We start from the raw sequence: 16,970 nt of genomic DNA, 5'->3' as shown, positions 1-16,970 counted from the left end.
GCGTCTGCCAGCACTCAGGAGACAGGGTGACGGTTACCTGAGCGGGCTCCATGCTTGCCGTGGTATGGCGTCTGCACAGGTAACTCAGGAAAAAAGGCGCGAAACGATTGCCTGCCTTTGCTTTCACGGAGGGAGGGCGGGAATGGGGGCCTGACAATATGTACCCAGAACCACCCGCGACAATGTTTTAGCCCCGTCAGGCATTGGGATCTCAAACCAGAATTCCAATGGGCAGCAGAGACTGCGGGAACTGTGGGATAGCTATCCACAGTGCAATGCTCCGGAAGTCGACTCTAGCCTCGGTACTGTGGAAGCACTCCGCCGAGTTAATGCACTTAATGCACTTAGAGCATTTTCTGTGGGGGGACACACACTCGAATATATAAAACCGATTTCTAAAAAAACGACTTCTATAAATTCAACCTTATTCCGTAGTGTAGACATACCCTTAGTAACTGAAAAGCAAACATGTGACGTACAGAATGACTGTCAATTTTAATAACTCCAGAACAATTCATTGCTTCACCTGCATACCCATTCTGATGTGAACTGTAAACATGCTCATTTCATTGAAAGAAATGCCACCCTCAGTTATACTGGGAATAATTTTGCAGTGTTGACAGAATAGATGAGCAAGACTATGCTGTATGAAAAGGCTAATGTTTCAAGCATTTATTTTCTTTGCGCATTCAATCAGCAGACAGTGGTGAACAGATCCAATTTTCATTTTGTCAGAAGGATCCACATAGTAAATACCTTGATAAGGATTAGTTTAAATCAAATCCTATTAACCATGAAATTAACATCACAGCAGAAGCCAAAAACTGCATAATCTATAGTTGTACAAGCCAACCTCTTGGGAACTGAATTATAAAATGTTAAGCAGAAATACAATCTCATTCTGCAGTTTGATAAGTGAGTGCGATCCGCTGATGGTCACTATCAAGAAGTTTTCTGAAGTTAAAACACTTCAAATCTCTCCTCAACTTCTACTTAACCTACCAAGTGCTAACAATTCACAGATGTTTCCCCCTTATACTGTGTACTATTTTGTATCAAATACCAGGAAAAAAAAAGGATACGTTCTGTCAGTGTTGCACATTTAAAAGACTTTACAAAGTTAATGATATGCAAAGTTATGTTTAGAGCAATCCTATTATCTGGGAGCATAATTATATCCAGCAATCAACTGAACAATGATGTGCAAATGCTTTATGTTTTCCTAATGGGATAAACATGGGTCTCAGATCATTACTGGCAGGGGTAATTTAGGCACAATATACAGACCCTGTTTTAAAAAGTTTATTTTTTCCTCTTTGTAGACATGACCAAAATGTTATCTGGAAGAAATATGCTGCATTTAATAGCACTAGACCATTCATGATATTCCACTATCAAGACATTTACCAAGTCATTAAAGTACTATCAAAACCTATATTAAAAGCAATGCTTCCAGGTGTCATGCAAAGAATTTCAAGTGAAAAACAGCTGTTATAACTGAAACAGGACTGAATAATATGAAGTCACTTTTAGTCAATACTGGCAAACATGCATATTTTCCCTAAGCGTGCAATATATAAGCTGGTCTGTCATCTCTGCAATGTCATTTTTAAACTTTATATTGCAGCTAAACAAACAGGATTAAGAGGCTAGCTACAGGGTCTCCCCCAAACACAAAAAAATTCAAGGATCACTCATTTTCCCAAAAGTCAATATATATACATATATATTAGTATCTATGATGTAAATCTACAATAAGATGCATCATCTTCTATGGGGCCTGTAAGTTTAATATTGGAACCTAACACCTTTCCACCTCCATATTTTTTATATAAAAATGCTTAGAACATTAATATAGTTAGTTACAGGTAGCCCACCAGCTTACTTTGACCAGATATTACTAAATTATTCAAATATACTAACTTAACTAATACCAGTTCCCATCCCACGATCATCCACCTATTCAGTCTTGTCTTCTATCCTAGGTCATGAGCACGCTGGGGTGGTGAATTTTTGTTCTACTTTTCTGTAGAATGACTAGGACAAAGGAGTCCTGACTGGGACCTCTGTAAGCTACTGCAGTACAAACATAGAAACTGGTTCTGAGGTCCCAGTGTAATAGGAGCTGTCCATGGTCCTCAAATAGGGACACAGCTATGAAAAGAATTGAGAGAGCAAAAGCAGTAATTCCTAGGGAAAATTTTAATTAGAGTATGTTTTATAGCATGCTGTGTAGCAGATTTATCCACTTGTCTTAATGAAGACAAAAGTTATGTCACTTTTAGGGCTTCTGCATTAGTCAGCATTTTTTTCAACAAATCTGGTCTTTTATACAGCCAAAGCTTTACAACAATACATCCCATTACTCAATCCATACGGTCTTCTACTCATCCTCAATTGATTTTTTTTAAAATACCACAGAGTTAAGAAAAGTAGTATTCCCCTCCCTCCCCCAATCACAGTAAGTCAGCAAGAAAGCTACTATGAAAAACACCTAAGAACACAATGCCTTAGAAGGTTTCTGAAACTAACAACACTTCATGGATCATAAAAAAAGTTCTGATTTCTAGTCTGCTTTCTGTGAGATAGGGAATCTCACAGGAAGCCTAACTGAAGTCCTAGTTTTAATGGATCACTTAAGTTAGAGAACTAAAAAAAAAGAAGCTAGTTTGCTCATTTGTCTATTTGTCCCAGATAAGTTACTCAGCAAGTGACACTCAGATGAACATTCAACAGTACACAGACATGTCATCTATTAAATTTTTTAGATGACAAACTCTTAGTAGAAAAAGGTATATTAATTGTTAAGTCACAAGATTTTCAGTCAGTTTATGTAGATTTTAGAGAGATGCTTGATTACCTACATACAGCTCTCTCTCCCCAAACAATATTATATATAAAGTATTTTCCTAATTGACCAAAACTATGTAGACCAATTATTAATTTGTACAGCTGTCGATTATTTGCAGTTAACTTGTGATTAACTCAAAAATTAATGGCAATTAAAAAAATTGCAACTAATTGCAGTTTTAATTGCACTGTTAAACAATAGAATACCAATTGAAATTTATTAAATATTTTGGATGTTTTTCCACATTTTCAATTGATTTCAATTACAACACAGAATACAAAGTGTACTGCTCACTTAATATTTTTATTACCAATATTTACATCATAAAAATGATAAGAAATAGAATTTTTCAGTTCACCTCATACAAGTACCGTAGTTGAATCTCTATTGTGAAAATGCAACTTACAAATGTAGAATTTTTTGTTACATAACTGCACTCAAAAACAAAACAATGCAAATCTTTAGAGGCTACAAGTCCACTCTGTCCTACTTCTTATTCAGCCAATCACTAAGACAAACAAGTTTGTTTACATTTATGAGAGATAATGCTGCCTACTTCTTATGTACAATGTCACAAGAAAGTGAGAACAGGCGTTTGCATGGGACTTTTGTAGCTGGCATTACAAGGTATTTACATGCCAGATATGCTAAACATTTGTATGCCCTTTCTTGCTTTGGCCACAATTCCAGACGACAGGCTTCCATGCTGATGATGCTTGTTAAAAAAAATAATGTGCTACTTAAATTTGCGACTGAACTCCTTGGAGGAAAACTGTACATCTCTGGCTCTGTTTTACTCGCATTCTGACATATATTTAATGTTATAGCAGTCTTGGATGATGACCTGTTTTAACTCGGATGTTGTTCGTTTTAAGAAAACTTTCGCTGCAGATTTGACAAAACGCAAAGGAGGTACCAATGTGAGATTTCTAAAGATAGCTATAGTACTCGACCCAAGGTTTAAGAATCTGAAGTGCCTTCCAAAATCTGAGAGGGATGAGGTGTGGAGCATGCTTTCAGAAGTCTTAAAAGAGCAACACTCCAATGTAGAAACTACAGAACCCAAACCACCAAAAAAGAAAATCAACCTGCTGATGGCATCAGACTCAGATTATGAAAATGAACATGTGTTGGTCTGCACTGCTTTGGATTGTTATCAATCAGAACCTGACATCAGCATGGGCACATGTCCTCTGGAATGGAGCATGAAGGGACATATGAATCTTTAGAGCATCTGGCATGTAAATGGCTGCAACAGTGCCATGTGAACGCCTGTTCTCACTTTCAGGTGAACCAGAAGCAGGCATTTTCTCCTGCAAATGTAAACAAACTTGCTTCTCTGAGCAATTGGCTGAACAAGAAATAGGACTGAGTGGACTTGTGGGCTCTAAAGTTTTACATTGTTTTATTTTTGAGTGCAGTTACTTTTTGTACATAATTCTACACTGTAAATTCAACTTTCATGATAAAGTGATTGCACTACAGGACTTGTATTAGGTGATATGAAAAATACTATTTTATTTTTGTTTTTTACAGTGCAAATATATGTAATCAAAAATAAATATAAAATGACCACTGTACACTTTGTATTCTGTGTTGTAATAGAAATCAAAATATTTGAAAATGTAGAAAACATCCAAATATATTTAATTATTTAACAGTGCGATTAATCGTGCAATTTATTTTTTTAATCACTTGACAGTCCTATTAATTTGGAAAGCATATGGTGACCAAGGTGCTTCAAGTTCTCCTATTGAGATTAGTTTTTTTTAAAAAATGAAGCAGGATATCCGAGAATCAACTTCTTCTGGAGACTTTAAAGAAGTCCTGAAATCAAAATACCATACACACCCTTTTTAGCAAATGTGATGGTCAGTCACTTATGAGATGAAGAAAACTATATTTTACTTGCAGGTTGACCAGTTGGAAAATCTTTGCTGTACAATGACATATCATAGGGTAAACTAATTCTTGTAAGCACTTTTCCTTAGGCAGTTTTCTTTTAAGTACTACGTGAATTACAGAAGCACAGAGAAAGCACCTCTCACAAACAAATTAAGGAATAAACGTATCCATTTTATATAGGCTTCAGAAAGAATCCTTACTTAACTTTGACCCAATAGTGATACCCATTACCTAACAATTAACAATAAGCCATAAGTCCTTACACCCAATATACCATAAATACAGTAAAGATAAACAGAGTTACTGACCATAACTTCAGTATGTTACATGTGGAACTACAACCACGTTGCACGTAGAGATACACAGCCTTCTGTCCACCCTCCAATACCCACTCATTGTTACAAAGGGATCCAGGGACCTTTCTCCACTTCAACCATTCATTAACAGGAGCTACATCTTTTTTCTTACTGTTCCTTAATGTCCAGAAAAACTCAGTCACCATTTCATTAAATATCAAAGAATCCAACAATTTATCCACCCTCCACAATGTACAATGAACGCATATGCCATATATTTTTAATATAATCTGACAGAACTCAGACACAGCAGATTAAGATAGTTTGTCATAGGTAGGGCTGTGGAGTCAATTTTTATTTATTTATTTATTACACTTTCACCTTTCATACATTGGGCTTTGTATAATTACAAAGGCCTAATAACGTTGTTTAAGATGCAGGTATGGTTGAAAACTGTTTAATGTTTCAATTGTCTGGGAATAACATAATACGTTTCTCAGCACACCACTTGCAAGCCCTTTATCACTAAGAAGGCATAGTGAGAGACTGCTCTTGAAACTAGTTGTTTACAAGTAAATTTAAGATCATAACATGAAAATATTTAAACAGCTCTACAGTATCAGCAACAAACAAATACAATAGCTATTTTAACACAGGAAAACCAAGAAGTGAAACTAGATATTTTTAAAACCAGTGTCTAAGCTGAATGAAATACAAGAACCATCACAGTGTTTTTAAGAATTAATTTTTGTTTTTAAACCTGCAGTAATAGACACATGAATGTTATGAACATCTGGTTCTTACATTTTCAGAAAATACCACTATCATGAATGGGACACTGTGACGAGATCATGTTAATTTGTTTTGATGACAAGCTGATAAATGATACACTTTGTTATTAAGTGATATATATTTGGCATTAAGTTACAAGATCTACTTGGTAAAAAGGTAACAGTAAGAACAAGGAACTTCTTTTACTCTCCATTTCATTCAGCAGCCATTCTTGCTCCCTATTTCTCTAAATAAAATATATTCCAAGGGAAGCTTTGCAATGAAGAGTGTTTGTATATAGTACTTGCACCAGATGTTTATGTTGCTGTTACTTTCACGTCTTTCTCTAGCAAGGGGTCAGCAGCACAGGTACGAGCACAAAATAAAAACATGTTGAACTGCCTTCTAACACCTGCACTTTCTTCCCACCCTCACCCTATCACCTCCAAGTAAAGTAAACAGACAATAGTGAGAGACAAGGTGGATGAGGTACTATCTTTTATTGGACCAACTTCTGTTGGTCAGAGAAGCTTTTGAGCTTACACGGAGCTCTTCTTCCTTGAAAACCATCTCTCTTTCACCAACAGAAGTTGGTCCAATAAAATATATTGCCTTACCCACCTGGTTTCTTTAATATCCTGGGATCAACACGAATATCCAACCAATATCCATATTGTTTTCAGCCTTAGCAATGGAGCAAATGCTGCTATTTACACTTTTCCAAATTTAAGTATTTTGTTTCTGATGTGCAGAAAAGCTTTACCCTTAATTACTTTTGGTTTCAGTTTAGCTAGCAGGTGCAGAGAATACTGCTTTGGGCTACTGCATTCAAAGTTGAGAAACCAACTGGGAGTCGCAAAAATAAGGAAGTGTGTTTTCTTCCTTCAATCTCTTAATAAACGCCAGGAGGGAGAGAAGGAGATATAATTCTAAAAACTTGAAGGACATGGGCCAGATTTTCAAAGGTATTTAGGCACCTAAAGATGCAGGCAGGTGCTTTTGAAAATTCTATCTGCATCTTTTGGTGACTCAATACTTTTTAAAATCTGGCCCATAGTGACCAGAAACAATCCCTTTATTCACTAACTACAGTTAATACTTCCTTTAATAAAACAGGTTTAAATGCAAGACATGTTTTAATAAGCTTACTTTTTGCCTTACGTATCCAACACATTTATGATAGTTTTATTTAATAAAAACAAATTTAAAATGCTGCTTTTGTGCACTTTTAATCAAATTCCTATTCCCATCCAAATACAGCTTGACAAAACAAGCAAATATTATCTAGTAAGTAAGAAATGCATCAGACACCATTTTATAATAAAAATTGTAAAAAGCAAGAATCTGAATTTATTTAAGCTATTATATAGCTTCATATACATGTATAGATATGCTTATATTCCTAGTTAGCAAAAAGTATAACATTTAATATAAAAACTATATTTATTGGCAAATTAACGTTTTAGTGGTTATATGAACCTATTAGAATGAACCTTTCTTTAGAAAAATAACTAAAAAATACAAATGCAAAACAAGATTAAAATCTGTTATTTAAAATCAAGATTTCCTGTTTGATTTTAATCATTATTAAAATAAGTTATTTAAATCAGTTCACGTTGGTAATCTCCAAATGATTTCAAAGTAGATAATCAGCAAATAGAACTCAATACTTCCTATGGGAGTTGAGCTAGGAGACAAGGTAGCCCATAATGTGTCGCTCCCACAAAATGAAGAAATTAGAGAACTACTGCCCTCAAGACAGTCAATAATTGTGCAGTTTCTAAAGCAAATTCCTATTAAGTTATTACATGAATAAGTCTAGTCATGACCCGAATATTTCTACCAGCTGGCTTTTATTAAAGAGACTTGTAGAAGTCAACACTGTCCCATAGCTAGAGACATTTTCACTGGAATTTAAGAGTTCTCTGAGTGACAATTGCTGCTTCTTCAACACACTTGGCCCACAGCTCTGTTGCCAAAGATGCCCCAAAACACTCTGAAGTGGAAGATGAAGTGAAGAACACTACAACTGTCAAGTCTGGAATAAGAACTACCCTTTTATTTTTATTTAAAATGTTAGTAAGTTGTTTCTGTTTTGACTCCTGCTTCTTACAAATGCCGATTCCTTTTATCACACAAGAATGAAGAAACCTGCAAACACTGGTTTTCCCCCTTCCTGTATGAATGAGAACTTTGTTGATATTACTACTTTTATTGAGAAGCAATTTATGGTTAAACATGCATGACTAGAGGGAATTCAGAAAGTGTGACCAATGATTAAGCTTTTGTCCTAGCCCATAGCTCCTTTTCCTGATGCTTCTAGGGAGTTCCAACACTCCCAGGAAATAAGAAAAGGTTTTAAGTAACATCCTAAAAAAAATGTACATTTCAAGTTGGAATATTTATTCATGCATCTTACACACAGCAGTTATGGTTTCTTTTGATATATAGCTTTTCGTTGATAAGAGCCAGAATGAGTATTTCTCAATAATGTACCTAGAATAACCAAATGTGACTTTAGAAAGAATTTCAGTAATTAAAAAAAATCTACTAAGATTACTATGCCTTGTGAGTGAGAGAGAGAGAGAGAGAGAGAGAGAGAGCGCAAGCACACACCTGGAGCACTGGGCCTGGTGCAAGATCTGAGGCCTGGACCAGAGGCTGTGAACTAAAATCAGGCCATATATTAAAGCAGCTGTTTACAAGTTCACTGTCCGGTACATGAACTTGGCAAAGTTGTTGTTAGTGTACTAGCACTAGATAGTTAGGCAAATATATTTTAGCTAGTACAGACATGTTAATCTAGTTCAAGATAAAATGGTTTGAGAGAACAATAAATAAGGATATTTTGTTCAAGATATTAGGAAGAAGGGGGGTAACAAACAGATGTCATGAAATTCATAAGCTGGTAAGTTGTGTATTCCAGTTGTTTGTCTCAGCCGATAAACGTCAAGGTCCTTCGTTTTAAGCCTTTGTCCAGTCTAGGGAGTAGTGGAAAATCCCACCACTGACTGAGCTGAGTCTATTGTAACAAGCATACATGTGTTAGTATAATTATAAACATTGATCCAGGGAGCTAGTACATTGAGGTCTGCTGAACTAACATGATGCACTACTATTAACATTGAAGCTCCAAAGACAGAAGCAATGAGCAGCCTAAGCAGCACTATTCAGGCAATGACATCCAAGCCTCCAGTACTTAACCACACAGGATAGTACTATTAAGGTCTGCTGAATCAGCAATCTGAGCAGAGCTGCGGACAGTACACGGAAAGCGCGCACACACACACACACACACAAGCTCACTGACAACATCCCTGAGGTCCCTGGGCTAGCCAAAGCTGGTAGTGCAGTTATTTTGTCCCACTCACCCTAACAAAGCAACCTCATGATCAGTTAAATAATGGCACGGAAGACTACAGTCCAGTCCTCAGCTGGCAGGATACTGGGTACAGTACAGGTTATTATGAAAGACAGATTAAGAATTAATGCTTCCACTACATAAAGTCCACCCCTCCAAAAACCTTGCAACTACTCTGATACAGCTTTAAATCAACATACTATTAAAATCCATAGGAAGCCCTTACACATTGGTTCACTAGGATCTGGGCTGTATTTACAATAGAAAAGCTCACAAAGAAAAGTATTAAGGGAAGTATGTGACACTGGCTATTAGTTACAGAGTACAGAACAAGGAAAGTAACACCTAAACACACTAACAACCTGGTACTGAGCTGACAGCACCAATTGCAGGGGTCTTAATTATTCGCTATCTAAGGCCATATTCTACCACTGATCTTTGTGCAAACCTTCCACTATCATCCCTGGGAGTTCCACTGAGATAAAGGGTAGTATATGGTTCTAAATTTACACATCCCCTGGGTTAGTTTATAAAATATTTGCTAAAATGATTCTATGCCTGTACAGTCCTTAGATTGAGAGATTTTCTGTTAATGCCTCCGTTCAACTACCTTCTATTTGACTTAGTTTATATGACTTGTGCACTTAGAATAAGATGAAACTTTATTACTTAGAAACTTAGAACATGTAGGATGTATGAGGTTCATATTTGGTAATGAAGTGAGCTGTAGCTCACGAAAGCTCATGCTCAAATAAATTGGTTAGTCTCTAAGGTGCCACAAGTACTCCTTTTATATTTGGTAAAGCATACATACAAAGCTCGTACACTCAGTTGCCATTCTGCAAAGACAGAAGGTCTTGTTCCATTGCTTGCTCAGTCGGTCAGCTGACAAAACATTTTTTCCATAGTAAGCAGGGCTGTAAATAAGAGACCACCGTACAATCCACAAAACCACTATAACTGACTTAATATAGAAATAATACAAAACACAGGTTATCTAGAATATATTGCCATACCAGGGGTGGGAAACTTTTTGGGCCGAGAGCCACATCTGGGTGAGGAAATTGTATGCAGGGCCGGGGCAGTGGGTTGGGGTGCGGCACGGAGTGTGGGTGTGGGAGGGGGTGCAGTGTGTGGGAACGGGCTCAGGACAAGGGATTGGGGCAGAGGAGGGGTGCGGGTTGTATAAGGGGGCTCAGGGAAGGGATTGGGGTGCAGAAGGGGGCTCAGGGAAGCGGTGCAGACTGCAGGAGAGAGCTCAGGACTGGGGTGCAGGAGGGGTGCAGACTGCGGGAGGGAGCTCAGGGCTGGGGTGCATGGGGGTGCGGCGGGGGCTCAGGGCAGGGGGTTGGAGTGCATGGGGGTGCGAGGTGCAGGCAGGGGGCTTAGGGCAGGGAGTTGGAGGGGCAGGGTATAGGAGGGGTTCGGGCTCCGGCCTGGCACTGCTTACCTAAAGTGGCTCCGGGGTGGCAGCGGCATACACCGTGGCCAGGACAGGCTCCATGCCATGCCTGCCTGCCCCGGTCCTACACCATGCCACTCTGGGAAGCGGCTGGAACCATGTCCCCATGCAGCCCCTGGGGGGAGGGGGGGGCCCACAGGGCTCCGCATGCTGCTCTTGCCATGCCTCCAGGTACCTCCCCCAAAGCTCCCATTGGCCACAGTTCCCCGTTTCCGGCCAATGGTAGGTGCAGGGGGTGGTGCCTGGAGGCAAGGGCAACACACAGAGTCCTCTGCCCCCCCCTTCCCCCAGGGCCACAGGGACTGGTGCTGGCCACTTCTGAGAGTGGCGTGGGGCCTGCGGCACTACGGGGGGCAATCCCATGGGCCAGATCCAAAGCCCTGACAGGCCGGATCCGGCCCGTGGACCATAGTTTGCCCACCCCTGTGCTATAGCATGCTTCACTCTCCCACTCAATATATATTTCAATATGTAATACTGTCCAAATGATGAGAGAAATAGTTAAAGATACATTTTCTGAAACCTCAGGTCTCAGAAGTAGAATCTTGTTGAGAAGATTAGGACACATCAGATGTCAGAAATATTGTTGTTTATCTGAAGACTCAGACATCATTGCATCTGTTATGCCCCACACAAACATAAGGGATAGAATTTTCTTTTTAATTCTCCAGAAATTGTTGAGAAAACCACAGAAGCCTAGTACAGCATCTGGCAGCATACCAGAGCAGTATGCTAAGGACTCATAATGAAGGCTCTGAGTCTGTCTCAGAGGCCATGGATTCCGTGACTTCTACAGCTGGCCTGGGGGCTGTCTGAGCACCTCGGACAGTCCCAGGGCCAGCCACACCAGCCACTGCTGGGGCAGTCTCAGGCCACCATATCCACCCTCCCACGAGGAGCAGCAGCAGCAGGAGTTTGGGTGTGGGAGCGCGCTCTGAGCTGAGGCAGGGGGTTGAGGTGCAGGAAGCGGTGAGGGCTCTGGGCAGCACTTAACTGTGGCTCCCAGGCAACGGGAGCTGTGGAGCCGACGCTCAGGGTAAGGGCGGTGCGCGGAGCCCCCCCGGCCACACCTCTACCTAGGAGCCAAGGGACATGTTCCGCTTCTGGGGAGCTGCGCAGAACTGGGTGGGGAGCCTGCCAGCCCTGTCAATCCTCCCCCCCTCCACCGCAAGTACCCCCAGTGCCCCTGGGCTACGCCCCCCACCCCAGCACCCGTGGCGCCCCCCGGGCCACCCCTCTCTCCCCACCCCCCGAGCACCCGTGGCATCCCCCTCCTCTCCCGCATGGAGTACCCAAATTTTAGTTAGGGGTATATTGTACAAGTCATGGACAGGTCACAGGCCGTGAATTTTTGGTTACAGCCTGTGACCTTTCCATGACTTTTACTAAAAATACCCATGACTAAAATATAGCCTTATTCATAATTATTAAACCTGGAAAGTTTGCAGCTCCAATCAATTCCCAGCGAATATGATAAATTTCAATAAACCATCACCTATGTTTCATTGGTCACTTAGAAATGTCTTCAGTCTATCACTTACAGTAATTCTCAGTAATACTGAAGTGCTCTTTCTAGATTTGATTCTAATCTTGAATGCCAACAGAAATCTCAGAATTTTAAGAGAGTACTCACAACAACCTGCAAAGCTCAATCCTGCATGGTGTTGAGTGCTTTAACTCCAACGGAAGTCATTCAGAGTCAGTAGTGCTACATATGTGAAAATGTGAATATTACTGCAAGAGTGAAGTAAATCATTCTTTCTAGCGTATGGGTAAACTTAAGACATGCAAAAAATGAAGGCACACGAGTACTAAACAAATGATCTCTAACCTGCGCTTATCTACAGCTTTTTTCCCCCTCACCTGAATGAGAAATATACATTTGACAAGCAAACAAAATAGTCTCAGAGCAGACTGCATGTGTCACTACATCAAGACCCAATGCCTCAATGACCACAAGATGTCAGCTTGAAGTGACTGCCCCATTTTCATTTGTAAGCAATTTCTTCTTCTGCATTACAACAGCTGTTCAGAGGCTAATCTTAAAAACTGCTAGTGCAAACATTTATTTAGTATCTTGCTGCGGCAGGTTCCTTCAGACAAATATAGGACCAAGATTCTTTATCTAGTAGGTCAAATAGAAAAAAAGAAACTATTACACACCAGAGTGGAAAGGAAGAAGACTAAATTCTAGGTATGAAATACCAACTTTTGGGGGAAGTGTAATTTGTTCTTTGGAGAAGTGCTGAATTAGGAAACACACTTCAATCACTATTACACATTACATTAAACAGAAGCACATGCAAGCACAAATGGACATACAGTTTCTGTGAAAAACTCCGCTAAATTGTCAGTATTTAAAAAGGAAACCAGTGATGGCACTTTCTGCATACAGTACTGAAGAAAAAAGTGCCTAACACAAATAAGAGGAGAAGGCAGTAAACGGTGGCACCATCCCTTGTATCAGGGGTCGGCAACCTATGGCACACATGCCAAACACGGCACTCGAGCCAATTTTTTACGGCACGCTGCTATCTGCCAGACCCGGCCCGCTCTTTTCCGCGTCGTCCCCCCCACCCCCCCAGCCTTCTCCTTGCAGGGCAGGCAAGCTTCCCCCTCCCCCCAGCATGCTGGGTTCCTGCCCCTCCTTCTCTCTCCCTCCCTGTGGCCGATCAGCTGATGGCCCTTGCTACAAGCAGGAGAGGTAAAAGCAGAGCTGCAGCACGCTCTCTGCTCCGGGGACCTTGGAGAATGGGGTGGAATTCAGGGCATATCCCCTCCAGCCCCTGCCGTGAGTTGCTCAGGGCAGGGAGCACCCCCATGTCCCCAGCCCCCTGCCCTGACTCCTGCACCCTCCTCACACCCCCTCAGCCCCCTGCCCTGACTCCTGCACCCTCCTCACACACACCCAGCCCCACCACACCTTATGCCCTGACTCTTGCACCCCCCACATCCCCACTCCCACCCCTGGCACCAAACAGGAGCTCCTGCACACACACACCCCCACACACATTCCCACCTGCACCCCTCACACCAAATGGGAGATGCCCAGATAAGCGCTCCACACCCAAACCTCCTGCCCCAACCCTGAGCCCCCTCCCTCATTCTAGCTCCTGGCTAGACCCTGCACCCCAACCTGCTCCTTCACTCCCAGCCCTGTTCTCAGCACACTCCCACCCTCATCTCAGTGCAGAGAGAGAAAGAGAATGGCTAGAACTAGGGAGAAGGTGGGTACCTACTCTATGTGGACAAGGCCTGGACTCCAGACCAGCAGCGGGCTGAGCGGGGCCGGCAGCCGGGACCCTGGCTGGCAGGAGTCGGCAGATGGAATCCCAGACCGAGAGCAGGCTGAGCGGCAGCGGGCTGAGCCGCTCAGCCCACTGCCAGTCTGGGGTTCTGGCTGCCGGCCCCTGGCCAGCCAGGGTCCCGGCCGCAGGCCCCGCTCAGCCCACTGCCGGCCTAGGTGAACAGAACCCCAGACCGGCAACGGGCTGAGCGGGCCAGTGGTGTAAGATCAGCATTTTAATTTAATTTTAAATGAAGCTTCTTAAACATTTTGAAAAACCTGTTTACATACAATAGTTTAGTTATTTAATATACAGACTTATAGAGAGAGACCTTCTAAAAAACGTTAAAATGTATTATTGGCACGCAAAACCTTAAATGAAAGTGAATAAATGAAGACTCAGCACACCACTTCTAAAAGGTTGCCGACCCCTGCCTTATATTCACAGAATCATGACAACAGCATATAAAAGACTCTTTAGATTGGAAAAGAGTCTGACCAGATTTTAAATCCCCCTCACAAAGCACATTATTATGCCGGTGCAACTGATTAAAGGGACATTGTCACCCAAGCATTGCAAAACGGAACCCAAAAACAAGACTCAATCTAAACAAGTGACACTGATTGTATTGATTTCCTTTATACAAGCAAACAGAAATACAAGAAATAAAGTGAGCATTAACAGCACCAGGAAAGCAGGATTTTTCAAGCTTTTTACTCCCAGTGATATATGTTTTTAGTATAATAAGGAAATACATGCATTTTTGATGCATGAGGCTGATGGATGAGGACAAGGAGAAAGTGGTTGTTTGAAGGGGAAAGGATAGGAAACCCGACCCAGACCCCAATTGTGGAGAGACATTTATGCCAGGGGACGCTAGATGGGAGAAGAGCCAGGACAGGGGCATCCCTGGTGTTTGTGGGGAAGGGCTGTCACTCACATAAGAGGGTAATGGGTGTGTAAGCACTGCCTGAGGGATGGAGGGGGAACCCAGGCTAGACCCTGGTGCCACCAGTGTTTCTGGAGACAGTCTCACTCATGGGAAAGGTGATACACCAAACCAGACCAGGCTCTGGATTATAGAAGGAGACAGAACAAGGAGGGAAGGGGAGAGGAACCAGGTCTGGGTCTCAAAAGTCACTCTCACACACATGGGGTGTGAGAAGGGGGTCAGGACATCTGGGTCCTCGAAATCACACATGGGGGAGGGCAGGAGGTTCCCGGAAGGGGGAAGGGTCGCTGCCACGAGGCGGGTGGGTGTGCCGGGGAGGCCAGTGTTGTGACTTACATGGCGGTAACGGCTACGGGTAGGAAAAACGGACGGCTGCCGTTTTTGCCGTTACACCGGCCCCGGAGCGGGGAGGGCTCGTTCCCAAGGCGGGGACGGGGGTTGTGCCAGGGAGGCCAGCCCTGAGGAGGAAGAGGTCGCGGCGCCAGGCCCGGAAGGGGGAGGGGTCACTCACGCATGAGGGTGCTGAAGGCCACGACGCCCAGGAGCCCCTGCAGGAAGATGCCGAAGCTGTCCATGAGGGCCCCGTTCTCGCAGCCCCGGTAGCCGTCCCCGGGCCCGGCGCCCGAGGAGGACACGGCGAGGCGGCCAGGCCGGGCCGTCAGGCTCAGGCTCTCGTTGGCGGGGACTAAAGGGATCGGGACCCCCATGGCGAGGCAACCCGGCGCGCGCCGGCCTCAGGGACTCATGACACCGGCCGAGCACCCGGCGGGGGCCTCGCGCTTCCGGTGCGGAGCAGCCCCCTCCCAGGACGCGCGGCGCGTCACCCCGACGTGTGACACAACCAGCCGCCCCGGATTGGCGGAGGCCGCACCTGAGGGGAGGAGCTAACCGGAAGACAAGTGGCGGGCCGGACTCAGCAGCCCGTTAGCATGGGGATGCAGGGGTGGAGATGGGGGGCCTGCGGAACGGGTCGAGCGCAGGAGGGGCGGAGCCTCCCAGGGGGCGGGGAGCGCAGCCGCTGCTGCCTGGGGCCGCGGGTACAGGCGAGCGGAACCCGGGGGGCTCAGCGTCGGCGAGGGCAGCCGCCGTGCGGCGGGTGGGGGGCCTGCCTGCTCCGCGCTGTACCGGCGGGGGAGGAAAGCGAGAGACGCGCCCTCCCCCACCCCAGCCCTTCGCAAGCGGGGGGATTTTCAGGCTCTGCCCAGCGGGGGAAATTCGGCGAAGACGTCACCGCAAAGCGGGCTGCCTCAGGGGAGGGAATCCCTCCGCCACGCCACGCATCCGCCCAGCCCGGGGAAACCCCGCTCCGTGACAGGCGCTGCACTACTAACCGCATGAAGAATTTGTATTAAAGGGCCTGCTGTCAAACGGGGACGCTGTACGCCGTGGGGTCCTGCCAGGAGGGGTTCAACATTTTCATTAACAAAGTAGACAAGCGCATATGCTTACAAAATTTGCAGATGACACCAAGCTGTGAGGGGATTGCTAGCAGCTTGGAGGACACGGTTAGACTTCAGAATGATGGTGACAAATGAGAGAATTGGGCTGAAGCCAACAAAATGAAATTAAATAAAGACCAGGGCACAGTACTTCACCTAGGAAGACAAAAATCAAATGCATAACTACACACTGGGGAGGAACTGGCTAGAGGGAAGGCTAACTCAGTGGTTGAGCATTGGCCTGCTAAACCCAGGGTTGTGAGTTCAATGCTTGAGGGGGCCATTTAGGGATCTGGGATGGTATTTAGTCCTGCTGTGAAGACGGGACTGGACTCTCTGACCTTTCAAGCTCCCTTCCAGCTCTATGAGGTAGGTATATCTCCATAAATGGGGGTACTGCTGAAATGGAATTTGGGGTGATAGATCACAGACTGAATATAATATGTGATATAGCTACAAAACCAAAATTAATATTCTGGGGTGTATCTGAGCCAGAAGAGCTAATTGTCCTGCTCCACTTGATACCAGTGGGGGCACAGCTGGAGTACTGGGTCCAAGTCTGAGCCCCCACTTTAGGAAACTGTGGACAAATTAGAGAGAGTCTAGCAACACACAACTATGAAAAAGGATTAGAAAGAAAGGTTAA

The 16,970-nt window shown here is 43.6% G+C and overlaps 1 protein-coding gene across 1 annotated transcript in view; it reads right to left on the bottom strand.

The window, feature by feature from the left end:
• The window catches only part of LOC311523923 (store-operated calcium entry regulator STIMATE-like), a 105,972-nt gene extending 90,227 nt beyond the window's left edge, over positions 1-15,745 (bottom strand). The window contains exon 1 of the mRNA XM_084634471.1: positions 15,397-15,745. Coding sequence (XP_084490597.1) covers positions 15,397-15,592 — 196 coding nt within the window. The 5' untranslated portion in view covers positions 15,593-15,745. The remainder of the gene's footprint in view (positions 1-15,396) is intronic.
• Positions 15,746-16,970: the final 1,225 nt, after the last annotated feature.

Source organism: Lepidochelys olivacea, assembly GCF_965140295.1.
Source record: "Lepidochelys olivacea isolate rLepOli2 genome assembly, chromosome: 7".
Classification (NCBI taxonomy): Eukaryota; Metazoa; Chordata; order Testudines; family Cheloniidae; genus Lepidochelys; species Lepidochelys olivacea.
The sequence above is the reverse complement of the archived record's forward strand: the minus strand, read 5'-3'. Positions and strand labels throughout refer to the sequence as shown.